At 38.5% G+C, this 24,490-nt stretch overlaps 1 protein-coding gene across 17 annotated transcripts in view; it reads right to left on the bottom strand.

Moving 5' to 3' along the window:
• Nucleotides 1–24,490, bottom strand: part of LOC139359089 (uncharacterized) — a 672,031-nt gene that overhangs the window by 570 nt on the left and 646,971 nt on the right. For 11 of the 17 annotated variants that reach the window (XM_071081236.1, XM_071081221.1, XM_071081224.1 and 8 more), the window contains one exon: nt 13,403–14,429. In XM_071081236.1, the coding sequence (XP_070937337.1) occupies nt 14,371–14,429 (59 nt within the window). In that variant the 3' untranslated portion in view covers nt 13,403–14,370. Of the gene's footprint in view, nt 1–29; nt 1,443–6,007; nt 6,083–6,721; nt 6,844–7,710; nt 8,992–13,402; nt 14,430–24,490 lie in introns of those variants that run through there. The other 6 variants (XR_011614724.1, XR_011614726.1, XR_011614727.1 and 3 more) reach the window with 6 other exon arrangements.

The following is a 24,490-nucleotide window of genomic DNA, read 5'->3' as shown; positions in this document are numbered from 1 at the left end:
AAAGCTATTTTAAGGTATAGCTTCTATACCTTGTCCTCCCATGAAGATGCATTCTCAACTGATATCTTGACTATATGGACAACAAATCATAAAAGAAAAATGTACAGTGTGGTGTTTGACCTTCAGTAGCTTATGATAGACATTCATACCTGTAAAGAGATCTTGTTAGAGGAAACAAACTAATATATAACAAACAGATAATTAAAGTAAGCAGCACTGAGACAGAGAAGAGTTGGTAACTTAGCCTGCTGAAGATAGACACTTTGCTAATTTGGATTAAAGAATATAGGTATGTCTGCTCCAATATCATATAAATGCCAAAAAACTCTTGCATTCTGCAAAAGACTACCTAAAAACAAGCAGAGCTGACAGGCAAAATAAGATTGGCGGTGTGAGCCCCACTTGAAATCTTTGTATAATTCTATCTCGAAAGTATTATTCCATTATTTCCATCTTTAGATAATTAATTGAAGTAAATCACTAAATCCAGTCCACTTCAAGAAGAAAGGGAATAAGAACTTGGGGGCTATCTTTGAAGCCATCACAGGCTATCTCTTAAAGATAAAGGAGTGTTTAAGGAAGAGAAGACAACATAGTTGGAGAGGCCCAAGAGTTGGTTCTTGGGATCATTTGATAATGGCAGCCACAGAGTGAGGCAGTGGCAATAATAATTAACAATCCAGCATAAGCCCTGTCCTCCCTTCCTGGAGGACGGAGGGAGGTGTTGGCAGTGGTCTTAGGTTTTAAGTGTGAAAATAAGTAATTCAAAGTCTAAGCTGTTGGAATTATAAATTATTTTGAGCCTTAAAGGAATGTGATTACAAGGCCTGAGTTACATGGCAGGCAGCTGCAACCTAAGCACCTGTAATCTGTGTTCCTCTGATTATAGATTAGCCTTCTTCCTTACCTATGTTGTTTTGTAAAATGCTGTAAATGACTAAAGGGCACCAGGGAAGCCTCCTTCCCTCTTCACCGTTGATCTTCATTATAGATTAACTTCCCTCTTACCTTTCTCACACAAAGACCTCGTGGCTATCACATTGTCTTAAGATGAAATGTTAAATACACTTTTACAGTGGAAAACATGAAAGCCAACCCTACAGAAAAGAAAACAAACTAACTAAATTGTTGTAACTCATAAACCAGCCTTGCATATAAAATGTTATAATCTTACTAAACTTCTTTGTTTTCTGCCTGTATAAGCAAGAACTTAACTTTTGTCTTTGGGGCACTGACCTCATTTATCTGAAGTCTGTGTCTCCTGGATGGCAATTCCCAGGTTTTCAATCAAATAAACTTTAAAATTCTAATCCTTTTGATTATTTCAGGTTGACAGAAGCAACTTGGGAGACGCGGTGGTAGGTCAGAGTCTCTTGAATTGTTTGGTAATTCCTGGCCTAATTCTAAGGTATAAGCCAGCTGCTCTTTTGTCAAGTTATTCCCTAGAAAATGATCATTTTATTAAATATATGTGCCATTTTAAAATAGCAAATAATGATATGAAGGATGATTTTCTTAGACCTGAGCATATCTTTCAGGCTTTGTGGTACTCCTGCTTGCCACGAAAAACTATCCTAGAGAGTTATCCACTGTCCTGAGGTCCCTACATCATGTCTTCCTCCCAAGAATCATCCCCTATCCCCTGAGATTTTCACATTTCCTCCTACTCCTGGGGAGACCTTTGTAATATTCTGATCTCTTATTTCACCTCCACTGATTTTTATTTCCTCCACAATACCTTCATACATGTTCATAGGACCATGGACATATATATTGTACGTGAGTAATTCTTGGGATAATACCAATTCCAGGGCCCTACCCAGACAATTAATTCAGAATCTCTGGTTATTCTAACGGGCAGCTAGAATTGAGAAACCCTAATCTCCAAAATCTCAATTTTAAGTATCCTATCCCCTAGCCATTACTTTCTACTCATTCTCATTCAAACACCCCCATCCCCATTTCAATTACTTTTTAACCTTATAATGACCTCTAATCCATTGACACTTTGACAATTCATCTCTCTTCTCTTGTCCTCACCTTTTATGTACTACACTATAGTTCGACACTACATAGCCACTTCTATTCAGGGTTCATAATATTTTGGTCATTCTATTTATTATGCATGCCTCACAAAATTTCAACTTTGGTTAAGTTAATTACCCACTTAGTTCATGTTGGCATTCAAGCAGCAGAATATTGCCAAGGAAAATCACAACAGTATGTAGAATGGTCTTATTTCAAATTATTATCAAAAGTTCATATGGACCCTTGACATTGAGAGATAGTCTCTCTACACTTTCCTAGTTATATAACTTTCCTGATTCTTCTGGATGATTATGATATAACACTTTTGTAGTGGGTTGAATGGTGTCCTCCAAAATACGTCCAAGTCCTAACTCCCAGTACCTGTGAATTTGACCTTTTTGGAAAACAGGGTCTTTTTGCAGTTATAATTAAGGATCTCAGAATGAAATGATCCTGGATTTAGGGTATGCACTATATCCAATGACAGGTGACCTTATAAGACATAGGAAAGGAAAATTGGAAACACAGAGGCCCAGGAAAGAAGACTGCCGTGTGAAAACGAAAACAAATTAGAGTTACGTTGCCACAAACCAAGGGATGCCAGGAGCTATCAAAGACTGGGATAGACAAGAGACGATTCTTTCACAGAGTCTTCAGAGGAGGCGTGGCCCTTCCAACACCTTGATTTTGGACTTCTGACTTCTAGAATTGTCACAGAATAAATTTCAGTTGCTTTTAGCCTCTCAATTTGTGGTAATTTGCTATGGTGGTAGGAAACAAATACAACTTTTCATCTCAAAACTCCAATCGCTTCTCTTTCTCTCACTCCCCACCTTTGCCCCCACTCCCTGGATGAGTTGTATTTATTAATAAAATAGATGCAATCCGATGACAACAATCTCTTGTTCCCATCACTCCCATATATCCACCTTCATTTGTATACACCATCTGCCTTTTCTTGCCTTGGGGTTCCTTTTCTGTCAAAGGACCCCTGTCCACTAATCTTTTTTATTTGACTATTATTGGGTGCAAAAGTAATTGGTTTTTGCCATTGAAAGGAAAGGCAAAACTACAATTACTTTTGCACCAACCTAATAATGTATGCCCAGTTACCCCCTCCTCTGTCCTGTACTATCATCAGTTGTCTACTAGAATCATTTCTATTGGCTTAAAAACATGGTTTGATATTGTCTGTCTTAAAAGTGTGTGTGTGTGTGTGTGTTTGTACATGTACATGCTTTCGACCTTGACTTCATACCCCTCTCCAAATAGTTTACTTTCTCTGCTCCCCTGACAGTTCTACTCCTTAAAAGAACTGTTCATATTTATTATTTCTACTTTCTCACTTCCCCTTTTCTGCCCAATTTACTTTGATCAAGTTTTTCTTTCTACCACTTCACTGAAAGACCTCCTATAATGATCTCTATGTCTTGCATTTTGCTAAACCCAATGACTAATTCTCTGTTTTCACTTTCCTCAAACTTGCAGCAGTTGACGTAGTTCTCCACTCGCTCCTGTCACTTCCTGCTTCAGGCATTTGTAAATCTTACCTGTTATTATTGCCATCACAAGTTGAAATAATTGGGGAATGACATTTTTTGAGGAGCTAGTAATTCTCACTCTTGTCTTTGTGCTTTTTGTTGTGTCTATTTAAAGCTTGATAGAGGGTTTGGGATTGATTATTTTGTTTTGCTTTTATTACAGTCATGTTCATGGACCAAATGTTCTGGGAACAAAAGGACATTTAGAGATGACCTGGAAAGCCACAGTCTAAGACCAAAATAATTTAAGCAAAAATGGAATCTCTATTAGCAGGGGTTCACTGATAAGACATAAACATAAATTAAGATTGCTAAATGCTATAAATAAGCAAATTATCTATACTTTTCATATCAGTCATGCTTGTTTTTCTGTTTTAGTGGCAGATAAAGAATGTAGAGAGATTCTGTGCAAGTTCCCAGAGTAAGATCCTAAGTTGGGAACACATAGCTTAGTATCCAGAACAGCGCTCACCTACGGGTGATTTTATGATGCCAGATGTGAGACTTCGGAGAGAATCTGGTTTAACATGAATGTTTCTAAGTATTGTCCTGAATATGGCAAATGAAGACTGGTAGGAATCCAGATTAGTACTCAAAGGGAGCAGGAGTAGAAGTGCTGCATGAAGGTGATTTGTGTCTTTGCTCATGAATATGAATTCTCCCCAGGGAGAGTTGGAAAAGGCTAAAGCAAATAACTAAGAAAGAAAAAGAGAGAGGGAGGACACAACAGCCACTGGCCACCAACAGACAAAGAAATCGGTGTTTAAATATCCCTGTTCCTTTTCCTCCCTGGAGGGATAATGTTCCCTGTATTTTTCCCATGGGGCTAATGGGATTCTCCAAGTGACCATTGTGGAGGCTGACTTAATCACGCCCTCTTCCCCACTCCTTGCTCAAGTTCTTGTGTTTCCCAAATAACTTCATGCACACAACGTCTTGTTTCAGGGTCTGTTATGGAGGAGTGAATACTGAAACCCCACCTAAATTGATGGATGTCCTGGTAGCAGGAGAGGGTATATACATGCTATGGGTCAAAATTCAAATGTTAAAATTCTACCTTGCAGTACTTCAGAATGTAACCTTATTTGGAAATTGGGTTGTTTGCAGATGTAATTAGTTAAGATTAAAGCGAACCAATAATTCAATAAGACTGGAGTCCTTATAAAAAGGAGACTATTTGGACACAGACATAGACACTCGCACTGGAAGAATGCCATGTAAACACAAAGGCAGAGATCAGAGTTGTGATGTGTTGCATTGTATACCCCTACAATTTTCATGCTAAAGTCTTAACCTTTGAGGGGACTGTATTTGGAGATAGGTCCTACACTGAAGTATTGAAGGTTATATGAGTTCATAAGGGTAGGGCCCTAATCCCTAACTAATTACATCTGCAAACAACTGCATTTCCAAGTCAGATCACATTCTGAAGAACTGCAAGGTAGAATTTTAACATTTGAATTTTGACCCATAGCATCTCCTGGGACCCTCTCCTGGGACCAGGAGCTACCGGGACCAGGACATCTGACAGTTTAGGTGATGTCTCAGTATTCACACCTCCTTAGTTCTTTTAAGGATCTGTGTTCTGAAAACAAGAGACACTATATAAAGGGCTCTCTCGCTTTCTCCCCCTCTCTCTCTCATTCCCTGCCCTACAACCATTCCACTACCATGTGAGGACACAATGAGATGGCAGTCACCCACAAGGAAGAATACAGCCCGCACCAGAACTGGAATCAACCCACACCTTGATCTTGAGACTTTTCAGTCTCCAGATCTGTGAGAAATTTGTTTCTGGGGTTTAAGTCACCCCGTCTGTAGTATTTTGTTCTGGCAGCTTGAGCTGACTAATGCAAGGGTGATGAGTCTACAAGCCAAGAAATGCTAAAGGTTGCCAGAAAACCACCAAAAGCTAGGAGACGGGCATAGTACAGAGGTTGCTCATGGCCCTCAGAAGGAACCAACCTTGCTGACATCTTGATCTTGGACTTCTAGCCTCAGAACTATGAGACAGTGCGTTTCAGCCCCCCGGTTTGTGGAACTTTGTAAGAGCAGCCCTACTAAATTAACACAACACATAACTGAAGGGTCATGGTGGTGCACAGACCTTAGACACTCTCTGTGGCCTTCAGCCCAACCGGGCCTGTATTTGAGTGCATATCTATAGGAAAGTCAGAAACTGGAGTCAGATCTGAAACCTATCCTGAGGACAGGATGTGTGTCTGTTGCAGCCTAGACTTTGGCTGTCGGTTTTCTTACAACATTACCCCTGTCCCCTCTTTTCATATGTGGGGCTTTTATCTTATTCCTTATTGCTTTCCTCTTTACTCCCTTAGCAATATAGTATATGGAAATAACAGGACTTAGAAACTACAGCAAATTCCTATAAGTAAATCTTTGACTTTCTTAGAAAACATAGACATACATTTGATGCTTACCTTGAGTCTGATTTCCTTGACCTTCAAGGAGTCTGATTTCCTTGACCTTCACCAACTGAACTTTTAAAGAAAACCCTTTACACACAAAAATGAAATAAGTAAGTTAATTAAAATTTAATGAATATAAATAAATAATTTAGGTTCTGCAGCAGAAAAAGCCTTGGAATCAGCACCAGAATATTTGGATTCTAAGACTTACTTTGCTCTACCAGTTAAGTAAATTTCAGAAGTCAGTCTACTTTTCCTAGAGCCTCATTTCTTCATCTATACAATGATGAAATAGGGCTTGGTTACCTCTAAAGCACATAGGCTTTTTACAGCTCCAGTATTCCTGATTCCTGTGATTCATTCTCACCTGTGCCAGGCTTTGCTCCTGGCAGGAATGGGGACCATGAAACTGATGAAGCCATGGAGTAAAACCAGGTGGGGATGGAAATCTCTGGCTCTCCTGCCTAGTTCACATGCCAGGTCCAACCAACATAAATGCATTTGCCAGTAACGACCTTGTGGAGAGCTTTCAAATGCTGAACATTTACACTCATAGATTCTTCTCATTATTATTTTCAGCCTCACTGCACGTTTTGTTTCAATTTGTTTTAAAAATTGTTTTGGAACACTTTCTATTACTAGAAACTTTGACAGTATTGGCAATCATGGTAACATTCTCTCCCACACTGATTTAATGTGGAGTTAGCCTCTTTCCAGAGCATTTACCTAGTGCAGATGTGTGAGCTCTGTTTTTCTCTGATTCCAAAATCAGTTTTTCTCCCCTTAGATGCAATGGCCTAAAGAACTGGTTGGGATTTGAACAGTCTGTCTTCTAAGGTTCTTTGACTCTATGATCATTAAAAATAATTATGGAATAAAATTGTATGTTCATTGTAATTCCATAAAAACATAGTCTGTCATCATTGTTAGATTTGTCAGCATTAGAATTGAGAGAAGTAGATCAAACCAATGTCATTTCAGAGACTTCATGAATGATGTGGAGTTGGTTTGGGTCTTAAATGGGTTTTCTAATTAAGGACAGTAATGAAGGAAGGCATTTCTGAAGAACCAATGTGAGCACAAATGAAATGAGAAAGGTACGGGCCATATTCCAGGACATATCCAGCTCTCTACTTTGGGCCAGATTAAAAAGGACTTTAAAGTAACTATTTAATGGGTTTTCTTTTAGAATTATGTAAATGTTTTGGAACTAGAGTAGAGGTGCTGTTATACCACTGTGAATATACTAAATGCCATTGAGTTGTTCATTTTAAAATAATACTTTTATGTTTTGTGAATCATACTTCAAAAAAAAAAAAGAAAATTTAAAAAAAGCAAGAAGGACTTCAAAGGCAAGTCCTATATGTGTTTCTGCTTAACCTGTCAAGCAATGTGAGCCCTGTGAAATCTATGGAAGCTGAGAAGTCACATGATCAAAAAACAAAGAAAACGGTAACAGTTTAGGCAACGAATTGAATAGGGAGATACATGAGGTGGAGAGATCAGCTATATGGTTATTAAAATAGTCTACCTGGTAGCTTAAAACTCAGGGTTATCTTTTCTTTGAACATGTTTTTTGTGCAAATTTCTAGACATACATGAAGTTACAGAAAACAGTTTAATAAATTGCATGTACATATCACTCAGCTTCAAATAATTTTTAACATTTTCCTAAGCTGATTCCCTCCCACTCCTCTATCCTGCCCCCAACTCACCTCCACACACATTTTGCTTCACTTTATTCCCTGGAGTACTTTAAGGCAAACTCTAGACATCCTATCATTTCATCAGAAACAAACAAACAAACAAAACTTGAGAATACATGTGAAACTTAGAAGGATATTTTTCTTTCTCCTTCTTCTTCTTCCTATTATGATACAGTACACCTAAGAGAAATATGGGCCAATTTTAATAACATCCAATGTCTTCCTGATTGTATCAAAGATAAATCTTAACAGTCAGGTTGTTCTAGTTAGATCTAAATGAGGACCATATATTGTATTTAGTCATTATATTTCCTAATTTTTTTTTAATCCTACAAATAGCATCCTGATCTTATTTTGTGTATGCCATTGATTCGTTGGAGAAAATGTATCATCCATCTTGCTGAATCCTCCACATTCTGAGTGTGGCTGCTTGCTGCTAGAGGATTTCATCTTGGACCAGTGGAAACCATCTTCACGTTGGATCTTGTTTCCTATTGATGTGCAAGTGGTATTGAGAGACAATGATCAAGGATCTGGAGTGCTCAGTGTTATTGCTTGTCAATATTCCTAGGCATTTTTAAGAAAATAGAGCTAAATATACATGTGTATACAAGAAAAAAAATGAGCTTCTAGTGATATTTATAATCAAATTTAAGATAGCATTGTTTTACTTAATTTTGTTCATTGAATGAACAATGATTGAATGAACAATAATATTGTTCATTGAATAATAATATTATCTCTTGTAATGAAAAATAGTAGTTTCTAATTTAATTAATGAACTTATTCATAAAACTTATTCATAGAAAGTTTTAAAATAGGTATTAATATAATATCCCTACTAACAATAAGACTACTGAAGGTAGCTTGCATTTTCATTGTCAGGAGCCATTTTTGATGTCCCATTTTTCAAATTACTCACATCAGTGGTATGCGAATTTCTTTTGACTTTGTTTGTTATCAATTCTTCTGGATCAGATTATTTCAATGTTCTCATAATCTGTCTCTCTCCATCCCAATCTCCCCTTCCAAGATATTTTCTAGATTTCTGCCAGAGGTATATTTCTAAAGCACATATTTGATTAAAATAAACAAGCAAAACCAAACCAAACTTCAACGGCATCTCATTATCTGCTCAATGAACTCCAGACTTCTTTCCCTGCAGGTTAAGGTCCTCCTCTGCAGGGTAAAGTGAAATCGTCACAGACTCCAGCTTTCAGAACTTCTCTTAAGACTTCTGCCCCTGTGGATACAGAACTCAGCACTGCTGTGCATCCACCATAGAATGTCCTAAATATAGGAGAGACAGTAAAAGTTACCAATATCACAAGGCCTTGAGAAAATAACTTAAAAATATCTTGTTAGATGTAGCTCTCTTTTTTAAATCCTTACGTCTCTTTTTGACTTTTCTTGATTTTTTCCCTCCTTTGACCCTCTTTCCAAACATACTTAATCTCAGACTTCTCTGAATTTTTTTCTTGAATTTTTCAAAAATGGAAATGCATTTTATCTCCTCCTTTATACAGAATAGTTCTTTCTCAGTTCACACCTTGACACTTATATCTGCAAATCTATTAATACATGTAATAAAACAATGATATTTCCCATTAGTAGGACTTATTATCCTTGCAGTTTGGCAGACATATTTTATGACTTAAATACATTTTTTTTTTTTTTGCTTTTCACTCACCCTTCTATAACTTCTTTATATTTTATATAGCTAGTTGCTCAGATATGAAAGTGTCATCTTTATTTTTTTTTTTAAACACAGGTTTATCCCAAACTGCCTTGCCTGTGTTTTATTCTAAGATTATCCCACATTCTGGTGAGGCAAACTCATTTACTTTTTTCATTTTACTTCTATGATATTAAAACTTGCCTAATCGGATTGCATTTTCCCATCATTTCCACCAACTGAAATCTCAATCAATGATTCAAAATTCTGCTTATATGCCATCCTCTTCATGAATTTTTTCCTGTTCTGATTTCAACCAAGTATTGTCTTCAGAGAATTCCAGAAGGGTTCATCTATGCCCCACTTAGGTCATTTACATTATTGTGTCTTGAATTATATTTGTCTATGTCTACATATGTCTCCATTATGAGGGTACATTTGGCCCTGGGGAAGAGTTAATTTTATTCACATTAAGGTTATCCAGCAACTTAATAAATTATATGTTGAAACACAGAATGCAACTTACTGTTACCCAGATTTAGATAACCAAATATCATCTATATTCCCGTTATGTCTTTTGAAATTCAATAATGACCTATTTAAAGGATAATATAAAAGGACAGGAAACTTTTCTGAGAACACAATGCATTTTATAGATATTTTATAGATCCTCTTTCTAGAAAAACAGCATATTTCCCACATTTTACAATCAATTGCAAGGTTGCACTTGTTTCCTTTTGGTGCCTCGGTGGAGCTAGAGAACTACTGTTCCCCATGGTATTTCTATTTCTATGTCTGGGCTGTTTAACTCATCCCCATGTTCTGCCTATTTAATTGTTCCTCCATTTGTAATTAGTGTGACTAGTGACAGTTCCCAAAGATAATTCCATTATAAAAGGAGAGTTTATGTATTGGAAAAATGAGTTCCACCCAACAAACTACAGATATGCATTATAGAACTGAATCTTACTGAATCCTCACTGATGTGTATGTATGGGTATGTGTGAATGGTGCACTGCTAGGTATTGTCATTCGTGTCAGGTACTGAGAGACAAATAAAAGAAAGCAGAACCAGTTGGTACCTGAGAAAGTGTGGGTTATGTGCAGATGTGCAAAAAAAATCATGCATAAAATAAACTGTTAATAAATGTAATTATTCCACTGTTTCCCCTTGTATGTCTTCTCCTCAGGGAACTATGAAAAAGCCAGATGCTGATCTGGGAAATGTCCCAGAATTATTCTTTTGAAAAATATTAACACTCCATTACAAAAGGTCTTGCGGGGAATTATATTGAAACTCAGTTCCTGATGTCTATAAATGTTTAGAAGCAGCAACATATTGGAGCAAACTTGCGATTTGAGGGTGAGCATTATGCAATTGATTAGGAAAAAGGTGAGCTTTGAAATTGTCTTTAAGTATAATTCTACTTCCAATGGCACAGATAGGCCTCTTCCTGTGATTGAAGGGGTAAGCGCTTTCTGAAACCTCCCTCTCACTAGTTAAACATAAGAGAGGTGCTGTTGGTATAGTTCTTGGCATAGGGTAACTGCCCAAGTCACACTGCTCCTTCTGGGGCAGCTGGCACAGTTGGTAGTAAATGCCACTGTTGCTGCATACCTGAGATCCCATGTAAACTGTGGTACCATCTTCTCTATCTGCTGGGCATTAGTGAATTCATAAATTTGATTTGATCCAGAAGTGTAGAAAAGAAGAGGCCATTTCTCCTTTCTTGCTAAAGGTAGAAGAATTCCCCTGTGATCATAGTGCTATGATGGTGAAGGTGGGGCAGGAGTAACGCTGAAACACACCTGTTATTTTATGGAAGTTCAGCACTCAGTGCTTTTGTGATGGCAATTATAGCATATGGGTTAGTGCCTTGACATAGTAAGAACTTACAAATTTTGGGGGGATTAGAAGATTGTTTTGAAGTTTGAATGAATATCGCTGCTTACAAAATGGAATAAAATGGTAACATCAAGCTTCAGTGCCAGGGGAGATCTTGGAGTGGAATTTTTAAAGTAACAGGACAGAAGACTTCTGGTGACAGTGGCCCTATGCACACAGGAGCCAGACCTGTGCTGTAGAGTAAAGGAATTTACAGTATGGTTTAACTCCACACTAAAGGACCAAAACATAAGGGGTAGGCATTATAATATGTCTATAAGGTGGGATGGGATGATATGTCTAACTCTGTTTTCCATTATGCAAAGGAAACATATCAACGGAAAGAACATTACGAAAACAGTAAGAAAGCTAGAATAATGTTCACGCAAAATGAACCACCTAGTTCTTATTAAGAACTACCCACCCACTAAATTACCTTGGGTTCTATATAGTAGAGTTGGCTTGCAGGACAAACATAGTTGCTTAGATATGTTTATAAAAATGTACCATTTGGATGAAGAAAAAATTAAATATTCAAACGTATGAGTGATTTCAATCTGAAAAACACGAAGGCTGTTTTTGTCATGGGGTGATTTAAACTATAGCTGACCCAGAGCCATTCTTAAAAGTATGTGGTGAAGGAGGCCAATCCTGATTAGTTAATTAGACAGGGGATAACAACAGAAGAAAATTGTGTACTAAAAAAAATCAAGCTTAGAGGGAGACATTTTTAACTACTGTATAACCACTCCTATTTAGCAAAAAAGAAGAATTTTAACTTCAGGAGGATATGCACTAGATGCCAGAATGAACCACAAGAAATTTCCCTGGTGAACAAACTTAAGACTGAGAGAAAAAATAAGAAAGTTACGGTTCCTCTGAATTATCAGCTCAAATCTTTTTAATTTTCCCAAATTGGAAATATTTGTATACTGTTGGGATGTTGGTCTAACATTCCCTGAGTTTGCCCTTTTTATGCTTCTAAATAATTGGTTGTTTTAGAGTTTGCCACGCAATAGTGCATTAAATTTGCTTGTACATCTTCTTTGTTCAAGAAGCCATCATGTGGTTAAAGAAAGTGTCTGTCTGGATTTCTTTGTAACCCCAACACTGAGTTCAGTGACTGATATTTAAAGCTACAAAATAGATGGCAGAGGCCCAAATCCTTATAACACTACGATTGTAAGTCTAAGTAGGGCAAATACTCACAAATGTTCAAGTTATGACTTATTTTTTCCTTATTGGAATAAATTACAACAGATAATTCATTTTCAACAACAACTAAATATGTCAATTATATAATTTGCCAAATTTTCATTTGAAATCATTCATTCTGAGAAAATTCATAGGTCTCAAATGTGGATAACTGGAAGTATCTTAACTATGTGAGGTAGGAAGGAGACTTCAGTGCTTTCTTGCGGGGGGTGGTCACATGGACTGTGGAAGATCGGGATGATAGCATCATTACTAGGGCTCTGAGCAGGAAGAGCTGCTTTGGGAAGCTGAGAGGGTGTAGGAGAACATCAACTGTTAGTTCAACTTATGCAGATTTTGACTGAGACTTTTGCGTTACATCTTGGAAATAGTTAATAGCAGTTGGATATATGGAATCTGATATTGGAGTAAAAGACATATTTAGAAACATAAATGAGGAAATTTTCACATAAGTTTGAGATTTAAAGGCATGAGAGACTAAAATTATCCAGAGAAAGAATGTAAATAGTGAAGAGAAGAATACATGAGTATTAAAAAAATCTCAAATTTCTTTGGTCGCTGAGGACAGGTACTGTGAGGATTAGAGGAACGGAAAGGAGGAGGTGGCCATGACAAGGTGTAGACCACGGAGGTAGGAGGGTGGGAAGGTGTTGCCAGTGAGGAGGCAACATGAGCATGATGAGGATGATGACTACATAAAAGTTACTATTTGGTAGGAACCATTCTGGCACGTCACTTGTATTGAGTCATTTCATGCTCAAAGCAACTTATAAAGTAAGCACTACTATTATCTACATTTTGCAGATGAGGGAACTGCAACTTGCCCAAAGTCATTCTGCTATTAATAAATAGGAGAGAATGCAGGACACAAATATATGCAGCCTAACTCTATAAAGTCAAGAGAGAGAACTTGGGATAAAACTGCAGGGCCATTGGCCCTTTCCAGGAGACAGAAAGTCACTAAATACCAATGTCAGGGCAAATACCTGTATCAGGGCCTGTAAGGGCATCTTTGTCAACATTCCAGCTAGTATGAGAATATGGTAGTGTTAATGCCCATTGTATTCTAATCATTCAGATATATGCACGTTCCAGAGAAACACCATAAAATAAAATAACGGATTTCTGAGTTAGGCCACATGTGCTGTTTTAACCCGCAATAATAGCTTTAACGGCTAATTGTTAATTTCCACTTTTAATAGATCTACTTGCTGAGACCTTACTTCTTACTCCTCCCTTTCCTTAACGTATCCTCTCCTCTTTTCTTAATCCATACTGTGTGTGTGTGTGTTCCAGGTTTAAGAGCATGGGTCAGCCTAGTATTGTAACTACTAGACATACAATTATTTCCATGGATGATTCTACTGCATGAGGTGTGGTTAGGTGGGACTCTAAGTTCTTACTACAACCATATCAGACACTGGTGGACTAAGCCAAGGGAAGAAAGAAGAGCAAGGGTAGTAACTGTGTGCTTCCCCCAGCACATGCTGAGCAGGGCATGTGGTGACTCAGGGATTAAATCTCCAACCCAGAAACTGTGGGTTGCTCTGTCCTGGCATCAGCATGTCAGCATTTTATGTATTCAGAACTTAGAAATCTTTTTTGTTTGTTTACTTTTGTTTTTGTTTTTTAACTCAGAAATATAAAGGGAACTTTTGAAAAACTTTCAAAAGTTTTTCAAATCATTGTTTCCTCCTTATTTTAAGCATTAAAAATACACCTAAAAACCATTTCATTAGTGAAAGGAAGTTTAGAAGAAGGGAACAGAAAGAGCTAGATTCTTGTCCCCCTCACCCTTTGGCCAGTTAGAGAACAGATTAGATACATACCAAAATTATTTTAGTATTTAGGAAAATAGCCACATTGCATCTTCTAGGTAAATGTTGAGGTGGGCTCAAAATGGAGCTGTGCACAAAAGAGTCACATGTTGGGCGGAGTGTAAGCAATGATGCCCTGGTAGTAAAGTGACAAAGGACAAAGACTGGTCATTACTTAATCTAAAATTGAAGCTTAATGTCTTGATCATTCACTTTTTGAGGGCAGGAGCCATGTCTGAATTACCTTTACATAACAGCGTCTACCAGCCTATTACAACTCTATAAAAAAGGCAGCCAGGTGCAGTGGCTTATGCCTATAATCCTGTGCTTTGGGAGGCCAAGGTGTAAGGATCACTTGAGGCCAGGAGTTTGAGACCTGCCTAGGTAACCTAGTAAGACCCTGTCTCTACAAAAATTAAAAATTTTTCAAAATTAGGCTCCTGCGTGCCTGTAGTTCCAGCTACTCGAGAGGCTGGGGCGGGAGGAACAATTCTCCTTGTCAAAAACAAGCAGTCCTCATCTCAACCACACCCTACCTTCATTTGGAGGCTTTCAAGGGCTCTATTATTAAAAACTATGTAGGCCGGGCGTGGTGGCTCAAGCCTGTAATCCCAGCACTTTGGGAGGCCGAGACGGGCGGATCACGAGGTCAGGAGTTCGAGACCATCCTGGCTAACACAGTGAAACCCCGTCTCTACTAAAAAATACAAAAAACTAGCCGGGCGAGGTGGCGGGCGCCTGTAGTCCCGGCTACTCGGGAGGCTGAGGCAGGAGAATGGCGTAAAAACCCGGGAGGCAGAGCTTGCAGTGAGCTGAGATCCGGCCACTGCACTCCAGCCTGGGTGACACAGCGAGACTCTGTCTCAAAAAACAAAACAAAACAAAACAAAACAAAACAAAAAACAACTATGTAATGCAGCCCTATCTGGCATTCTCTGCAGAAAATTTAAGAGACACAGAAAGATGCAGCCTGTGATGAATCACCTCACCCTAACTTCCAGCTCAGCGAAGCCAGGTCTCTCTTGCCCCAGGCAAGGTGGTCTCCCTTCATCAGTACACTTCAGACTGAGGAACTACTGAGAATACGGGGAGGTGCACTGAATAACAGCAGGAAAATACTGAAAGCATAATTACGGAAAGGTTAAATGAACCTCTCTGTCTTTCTCTCTTTTTCTTTTTTTCTTCCCACCCTCAATGCTATAAAAGGTTGCATTTCGACCTAAAAAGTGCTCCCACGCCTTCAAACACAGTATGCTAAAGAGGCATTTGTTTCATGCACGAAGAACCCGAGCTCCGTGGAAAGGTTGCTCCCGTGACCACTCAACCTCTATTTGAAAAGAATCTTCAATGGCCAGAAACTCAGAAGTACCTTGAGTAATTGGGGCTGCAAGGAAAAGGATGATGAAACAAAAAGGATTCAAAGCTCTCAGCTGCCTTTCGAAGAAGATGACTACAGTTTTAAACGAAGGCTTTCTTATTTCCTTGCTAGTGTGGGTCAGCAAGGGATTAGGCCAGCAAGATCCTTAAAGTCACTGGAGGTGCTTTTGGGGAAGAAAAGACGTCTGCTCACCCCCACCCCTTAGGGGATTTAGTGTAAGCCTTAGAAGGCATTTGTTTCTCTTGCTTCAAATATCGTCGTCTTCATTTTTAAAAAATCCTTTTAAAACGATGGTCTTGATTTGGATTGTTTGAGAATGTTCTTTTTCCATTTACTTTGCTACTTAAGGGATTGGGAGAGGCAGCTGTTCTGATGCACATTAGAAGAAAACCTTTTCCCAAATAGAAGAAACCAAGAAAGAAAAATAGTTAGGACTTCTTGACATTTTATGCTCTGATTGTTACATGGTGCAACTCGAAGAGGGACCTGCCCTATAAATATTTGTAGCTTATTTATATCCAGAATATATTGCCAAACTGTATAAATGAGGTAATAACATATAGGGAATGAGGTGACCGGTAAAATTTGCTCCACTAATTGGCGTTTTGAAAGAAAGCAGGATTAAAAGCAGGAAGAGACAGAAGTTTAGGCCTGAAGCAGTGCATTTTTATCAGTGACAAAAATCAAACTTTACCTTTGGGTCGGGATTTGCACCTTACTAAATCCATATAAACCGTCTCTCAGAAGCCTGAACTCAGTTTGTATTTCGGCTTCACAGCTGGACGGATGGCAAGGAAACAGACAATATTCTGTGTGTGAATTTACTGTTTCTCACTAGGGAGGTGGAAAAAAATTTTGGTTTTTTCCGACAGAGGGATAATAATTCCTGGGGAACTGAAATACAAACTATATTGCAATCTGATAAATGTTCTTTACTTTTCTGGTCTGGAACCGCAAGATCCCATTTGCTTTTTTACGTATGTTTTAAAAAGCATACACCTGTCTTCGGGGGAGTTAAAAATTAGGTGTATTGGGTACGTACTGTACCACTTCGCATGTTGTACACATCATACATCTCACATTGAATTCTCTCAACAATCCTGATATTTATTTTATAGATTTTTATAAATGATAACATTTAGAGTCAGAGCAATTAATTAGCTTATCTCTGCTAGAATGCAGAGGCTAGAAAGCAATCTTAAGTTGGTCTGATGGCCAGATTCACGCTCATCTTCCCAAGCACAGAGTTCAAAGTCAACCATGAAGTATGATTTGAGCATCTCCAAGCTTTTCTCTTCTGGAATGCCTGCACCATGTTTTCTTTTTAATACTGTTCCCAGGCAGGCCCAGGCTGCTCTGTTAAGGGACCAGAAGCTTCTCTCAGCTCTATCTTTCCCTCTGCGTTTAGATGAGACCTGCTTTCTTCTCTCGCTGGTGATGATCTGGGCTTCTATGAGTGATCAACTCCAGGGGGCGCCGTGCACACAGCCTAAGGCGGCCTTGGTGGGGACAGTAAATCCTCCTTAGGCTTTTCTTTTAAATGGTTCCAATTTGTTGTTGTGATTGGGTCTTACGGATGTCAAATTTGAAGCCACTTTGTCACAAGGCCTTTTGCCTCCTCTTCAGGGTTATCAGTAATCTAATACTGTAATTCAACTCTTGGAAGGGAATGTAATGTGTATCAGGAGCTCCTGTTATAAAAAGGAAAATTCACCAATGGGGCAATGTGGTGGAGGAATGAGGTTGTCTTTCACAGCTGGAAGAATTTTGTGTTGTTTGTGACTCTTTTCAGTATTTTTCTGTCTCCCTAGTGACATTGGTCAGGTCACACAAGCCCTAGGAAGCTTTTCCCCCTATATTTGTTCTGCCTATTCCCAGGCTTGTTTTGAGAACTAAACAAGATAATGGGTGTGTACAGATTCTGAAAACTAAAAGACACTCAAACAACTCTCTTATATTTGGTATTCATATTTATATTTCAGAAGCGTAGCTCTCATCATGTCATTTTTCTGCTTTCAGACCTTCAAAGATTCCTATTACCTGCAAAATACATTTAATGTTTGAACCTCATATCTGGTAGCCTGCTTCCTCTGGTCCCCTGATTTCTGATTGCTTCCTTTTATTCATCTGCTGTTCCACTCACTCCAAGCTACTGAGTGATCCTTCTACTTATCCTGAGTTTTCCTACCTCAGTGCCTTTGTTCATGCTGTTTTCTTCCTCTAAAGCAGCACTATTCAGGAGAACTTTCTGCAATGATAAAACTGATATGCACTCTCCAATACAGTAACCACTAGCCACACATGGCTATCAAGTACTTGAGTACTGACTAGTGTGACTGAAGAGGTGAATTTTTTATTCCACTTTAACCAATTTAAATTTAAATGGCCACATGCAGAGTAGCTATCACGTTGCACACCACAGGCCTAGAAAATTGTTCTTCACTATCATTTAATGTTCAAATAATACCCATTTATCATTATCCAGTACATAGGTCAGGTCATCCTAAAAGCCTCCATTTGTGCCCTTCCTTGGACATCTTCTGTTTAATTCTATCTTGGTATTTGTTTTGTAAGTTGCATTTTGAATTTGCTTCTATCTCATCTTCCCTATTAGGTGATAGAATCCTTCTGGTGGAATCTGATCTAGTCTAGCATTCCTACAACGTTGACACACAAAAAACATTTGGGGAGAGACAGACTATCATTGCCCGTCCCGAGTGACGATCACTCCATCACTCATTTACTCAACCAGCCCTGCCACTTGTCTTCTCTGGGTGCTGTTAGGCCCATGTTAAATCAAAGAGTTCAGACAGTTAACCAAGGAGTTGCTGGGACACCGGATCTTCAGCCCACTGACACATCCTTTTGTTTTCCTAATGGTAAGTTGTTGGTACTTAAAATAAGCCTACACTCCCTGATCTTCTTGTAACAAACATTTCTGAAGACCAGTCCCCTGTTTTCTAGGCACAGAGGATGGAGAGACACAGAAAACCACTCCGCTTTGGAAGAGCTCCCAGCATCTCAAAGAGAGGGAGGAGAGAGGCAACTCGGAACCTCACAGGCAAAACAAGGGTGGGTGGCATAACCTGCCCTGTCCCTCTGCCTCCCCAAACAAGAAAATCTCTTCCAGTCTTTTGAGGCGAGCCAGTCTCTCCAGGAGCTTCGGTCTGGAGCCGCATCAACCCAGGAGGAAGGGAAGATGACAAGCCCAGAGTGTAACTGTCCTTTCTTCCTAGCAACAACATTTGAAAGCTTAGACCTTAGTCAGATGGGACGCATTTGGCAAATGTTCAGGTGCGCAGCATTTCAATTGATGAAATTTCTTTGTGGAACCCTGGTCCCAAGGGCAGGGAAAATTGGAGAGTGAACAATTAGATGCTGGCGCGGCCCGGAGAGGCTCGCGGATGCCTGGCCGCGCGCCTCCGTGGGACGTCAGCGCCAGCGGCACGATCTGCTGCTGTCAGTATCAGTATCCGGCAGGAGCTCGCCCGGCCCGGCCCGGCCCCAGGCCGCGGAGGAGGGGGAGGGCGCGGCGCAGGAAGCTGAAGATAAGTCCCCAAATCGGGCTAAGCTGGGAGTGGGGACAGCGAGGGGGAGGGCCGGGAAGCAATGAAGTCAGAGGCACAGCAGCGACTGCAGCTGAATCAATTTGGAGATAAAAATAGTGCCTTGCCGCCCCTGCCTCTGCAGTGATTTCATAAAGGCCTCAGCTGCGTTGGAGAGAAAGCCAGCTTGTGTGTCCCTACCCCCTCTTCCAAACTGGTGAGATGAGCAAAACAGCAGCGACAAGGAGAGCCCAAATGCTCTTCATCTTCTCCCTCTGTCTCTTTGTTTTCCTATCTCCCACTCTCTCCCAAAGACCCCAGAAGCGCCCCTTGCTTCACCTGTTCTTCTTAATGGGATAATTAAAGATTAGGACAAAGAGATGAGACCTTCACAAGCTGAAAGAGATAGAGATTCCAGACAGTCATAATGAATTCAGATGGCACTTTCCCCTGACTTTCAACCCCTGAGACGTCAACTAGATGACTGACCACTCTAAAGCCTGATGGTTAAAAATCCTGCAAGGATGGGTCCCAATAAGTCAGACCCACCTCCTATTTCCATATGGAAACATCTCTTCCTGAACCTTAAGAGAAAACAAAACCTGGGATTACCAATTAGTGTGTCTGTCCCAGGAGACACAGATTTAGGGCTCAGTTTCTGTGATGGATGCGAGAAACCTCGAATTGGATCTGAAAAGGACATGAAGTGAATAGAGGTTTGGCACTTCACAGAGTGATTATCCCTGCAGTGCAAGGAGGTAACCTTTCTGCTGCTACATCCTGACATTTGCATGGAGGCAAATGCATCACTGGTAATTGCACCTGAGTGTCAAAGCCACTTGATGTGTGTGTTCCGACCAAGGTATGAATGAGAAGTTTAGCGCTAGGGAATGAGAGGCAAAGAAAAGGTGCAGACAAATTATGGGAGAAGAGATAATGGAATTGGCCATTAAAAATAACAGCTTGGATTGATGTTTCTTTCACACTCCTGCAAAAGGAATAGATTCAGATTAAATAATACACTGCGTGTGAAAGTGCCTAAACTAGTGTCTCTCTCTAAAAATGCGACTTAGTAAATACTGTCCTAGATGCTTTCAAAATGAATATGCTTATACTCGCTCAAGAGGAAACATAAAACTAGGAATATTTCATTGAAGCCAAGAAAATCAATGGTGTCGCGTATAGGCAAAATGTTCAAAATAGAACCCATACATCTTCTGACTTTAGCCACAGACCTTCAATTCAGTAGGTATTAAATACAGGACCTGGAAGCATAATAAAGACATATGACCCAAAGGTCTCTTCAACTGTGGGGCCCAAAGTGAACATCTTGTTGATTTCACATACAACTCTGAAATAATTTCATTCTCTCAAAGGAAGAAGAAATAGTTCCCATCAGAGAGAGAAAATAACGTTGCCAAACTCTCTAATTTGGCAAATATAGCAAACTATTATCAGCCACATTGGGGATCTGGCTTTCTCATGGGGACCTATTGTTTACAGAAATATCTCAGCTGAGAAACAAGCAAACATTCCCCCTGAACTACTGTGATACAATTCTTATGGCCTTTCAAGGATATTTACAACCATTGAGAGGAAATCCATGGAAAATTTAGAATCACTACAAAGGTCCCTTTTGGTGCTTCTGAAAATTTTCATGCCCTTTGAATATCCTGATGACTGTTTTCCCACTGACGAACAAAGACATCTGAAGCAAAGCCAGTTTATGCTGTGCTGGGTTCCTACTACAAATTAATGAAAACAGAGTATGCTTAGGAGGAACAGAGTGTACTTGATAAAAATACATTATGATTTTAAATACAACTGAACTGTGTTTATTTTCTTATAAAAACATATTTTTAAATCTGAAATGCTTTTTGTAATTCAACCAAACAATCTTAATCCTGTGAGTATTTGAAACACCACTGACAATTTCACAGACCATCTTAGGAATACACTGGGATTTCCTGCTTCTGGTTGGATTAGGAGAGGGCCAAAGCTACTTGACTTGCAAAGTGCTAATCTGTGTTTAACTATGGTAGAGAAGGCTGTGGTACGTTAAAGGATTCAATAAGAATAGTAAAGTTGTGTTGGTCCCTGTTATAATAATTTAGTCCAGTTCTAAGCTTGGGAAATAAAATGCAAGCTTTTTTTTTTTTTCCTTTTTTTAATAGTTCCTATCATTAGCCAGGACCTTCACCATACTGGCTATGTAGCAATAAAATGCCCAGTTTACCTGGCAGAGGTTAGGAGTGAAAAGAGCTAGAGACAACAGTGGAGGACAAAAGTACACCAGACATCTGCTTCCAGCACTATGGCAGGAGGAGATAAAGTGGACTGCCCTGCCTCCTATAACCTCTAACATGTAGATATGTTGTATAATATTCTGTCTGTCTGTCTGTCTATCTATCTATCTATCTATCTTGTATCTTTGTATCTATCTATCTTTGAAAGGAATAATGGAAATTTTCAGATGCAAAGAGGAAACTCAAAGCTTGATAAGTCAGCATATGAGCCTACACTGGGGCAGCTTTGGGGTGATATAAGTTTTAGTCACAAGCCCAATGCTGAGGCCTGAGATTTCATTTCCCATGCAGGATCAAAGGCATGACAAGGAACTTGTGCAGGGAAAGGGGGTAGAAATGTTGTTGTTACATAAGGCCAGGACTTAGGAAGGGTTGCCTACTCCATGAAAGGAGGATTAGAGAAATCCTTCCCTCTGGACCAAGGAAGATGTGGAGTGTCTGAGATGTTGAAACAACACTGCTCATTACAAGTGTCCAAAGTCAGCCTGTACATTACTCACAACCTATGTGGGGTGTAATATGGTTTGGCTCTGTGTCCCCATCCAAATCTCATCTTCAATTATACTCCCATAATTTCCATGTGTTGTGGGAAGGAACTGATGGGAGATATTTTCAATCATGGGGGCGGTTTTCCCCATACTGCTCTAGTGGTAGTGAATAAGTCTCATGAGATCTGATGGTTTTATCAGGGGTTTTTGCTTTTTGCTTTTCCTCATTTTTTCTTGGGGCCACCATGTTAACAAGTGCTTTTTGTCTCCCACCATGATTCTGAGGCCTCCCCAGCCATGTCGAAACTATAAGTCCAATTAAACCTCTTTCTCTTCCCAGTCTCAGCTATGTCTTTATCAGCAGCGTGCAAATGGACTAATACAAGGTGGGACTCCAGATTTGTGAAATGAACACACAAAAAAGATCTTTGGCTGGTAGTTCCCCTAATGGGGTATAAAAGAAAACATAAATCTGTAGGGATGCTGTGGCAAATATTTTTCTGCTGGACTTTCTTCGAAAATACAACTGTGTGAAATAAGAATAGACCATGGCAGCAAGTCAGAAAACACAGAAAACAAACTAAGAGTGCTAGAAGAAAATAGAGAAATCTGAAAATCATGAACCTAATTATATTTTTAAAATTTTTAAGAAGAAAAAACATAGAATACATACAATGAACAGATCACCATGAAAAATAAATAGAATATTTTAAAAGAGATTTTCTATTAATGAAAAAGGACATTGAAATGACACAGCTGAATGAAAAATTTGTGAATTGGAAAATAGACCTGAACAATTAACTAGAATTTAGTACATAAAGAAATGTGACAAATGATATGTCAAAAAGCCTGCAGGATGGAATAAGAATAACCAAAAATGGAATTCTAAAAGGAGAACAGACAGAAAATGTGGTAAAAGAGTAGGCTCAGCTCACATAATGGCAAAAAATATCTTAGAATTAGTGAAAGATATGAATCAACATATTGAAAAGCCCTCTTAATTCTGAGAAAGATAAATTAAACCAAGTCTATATCTAGATTCAGTAAAGCTTCAAATAACAAAAAGTAATAAAAAATATCTTATAAGCAACTCCTATACCCCCACCTTCCATCCAAAATTATTTACTACTAAACATTTGTAGGACAATATAAGAAAAGAACATTGTAGACCAATCCCACTTATGATCATAGATTAAAAAAAAAAAATAGCACATCAAAAATACTAAACCATGTTCGTAATCAGTGAAAGAATAGTTTAATTTCAATATATTAATATAATTCATATGAGACAATATTAACTGAGTTCATTCAAACCAAAATGATAAATAAATGTAGAAAAATATGTAAAAAACTCAATCCCAATTCATGATACAAATTTTTAGCAGTCTGTTAAAACAAAAACCTTCCTTAACCTTACAAATGGTATCTGACAATGCATTGAAAGGAATATCATATTTAATGGTGAGAGGTTAGAAGCATTCTCTAAAGTCAGGGCTAGTACAAGGATATCTGCTTTTACTCCTACTATTCAACATTTTATTAAAGAGTTCAGACAATGTAATATGACAGAAAAAGAAGGAAAAATTTTTTAAAGATGGGGTATAAGAATTATAAAGGATGAAATAAAATTAAATTTTGTTTCAAGTGATATGATTATTTATAAATAAAATTAATTTAAAAAAATTTGAATCAGCACTACTAGTGTTAAAAAAATTTGCGGAAATAAATTTCAAAATAGAATTTTTGATGCTTAGCATTTCTACGTAACAGCAACAACCAATTAGAGAATTTAATGGTCTCATCCTCAAGAGTAACATAAACATCTAAGGCAGGGGTGTCCAGTCTTTTGGCTTCCCTGGGCCACTTTGGAAGAAGAAGAATTGTCTTGGACCACACATAAAATACACTAATACTAATGATAGCTGATGAGCTAAAAAAGAAAATCACAAAAAAAGCTCATAATGTTTTAAGCTTTATAAATTTTATTGGTCCACATTCAAAGCCATCCTGGGTCACATATAGCCTGCAAGCCATGGGTTGGACAAGCTTAAGCTAAGGTATTGAATAATAAATCTGCTTGAGCTGGGGTATTCAGGAATAAATCTAACAAAACACATCCAAAATCTCTATGGAAAAAGTTCTCAAACTTGAGAGGTAAATGAGGGATATACGCATATACATATATACACACACACGCATGTATACATATAAATATACATACATGCACACATGCATATGTGTGCACACACACTACATCCATGAATGGATAAGAAGAGTCAATATTAGGGAAGCCAGCTCCAGATTTAATCTAAGGATTTAATGTACTTCTGATAAAAAATAATTTTAAAAATGCTTATGTTTGAAGAATTTAGCCAGCTTATTCTAAAATTCACGTGAAAAAAATAAATGGCCAAAAGTAATAAAAAACAACTTAAGGAAGAATAAAATGAAAGCATTCTTACTAGGAGAAACCTATACAG

This window comes from Macaca nemestrina, chromosome 16 (genome assembly GCF_043159975.1).
Source record: "Macaca nemestrina isolate mMacNem1 chromosome 16, mMacNem.hap1, whole genome shotgun sequence".
Classification (NCBI taxonomy): domain Eukaryota; kingdom Metazoa; phylum Chordata; class Mammalia; order Primates; family Cercopithecidae; genus Macaca; species Macaca nemestrina.
The sequence above is the reverse complement of the archived record's forward strand: the minus strand, read 5'-3'. Positions and strand labels throughout refer to the sequence as shown.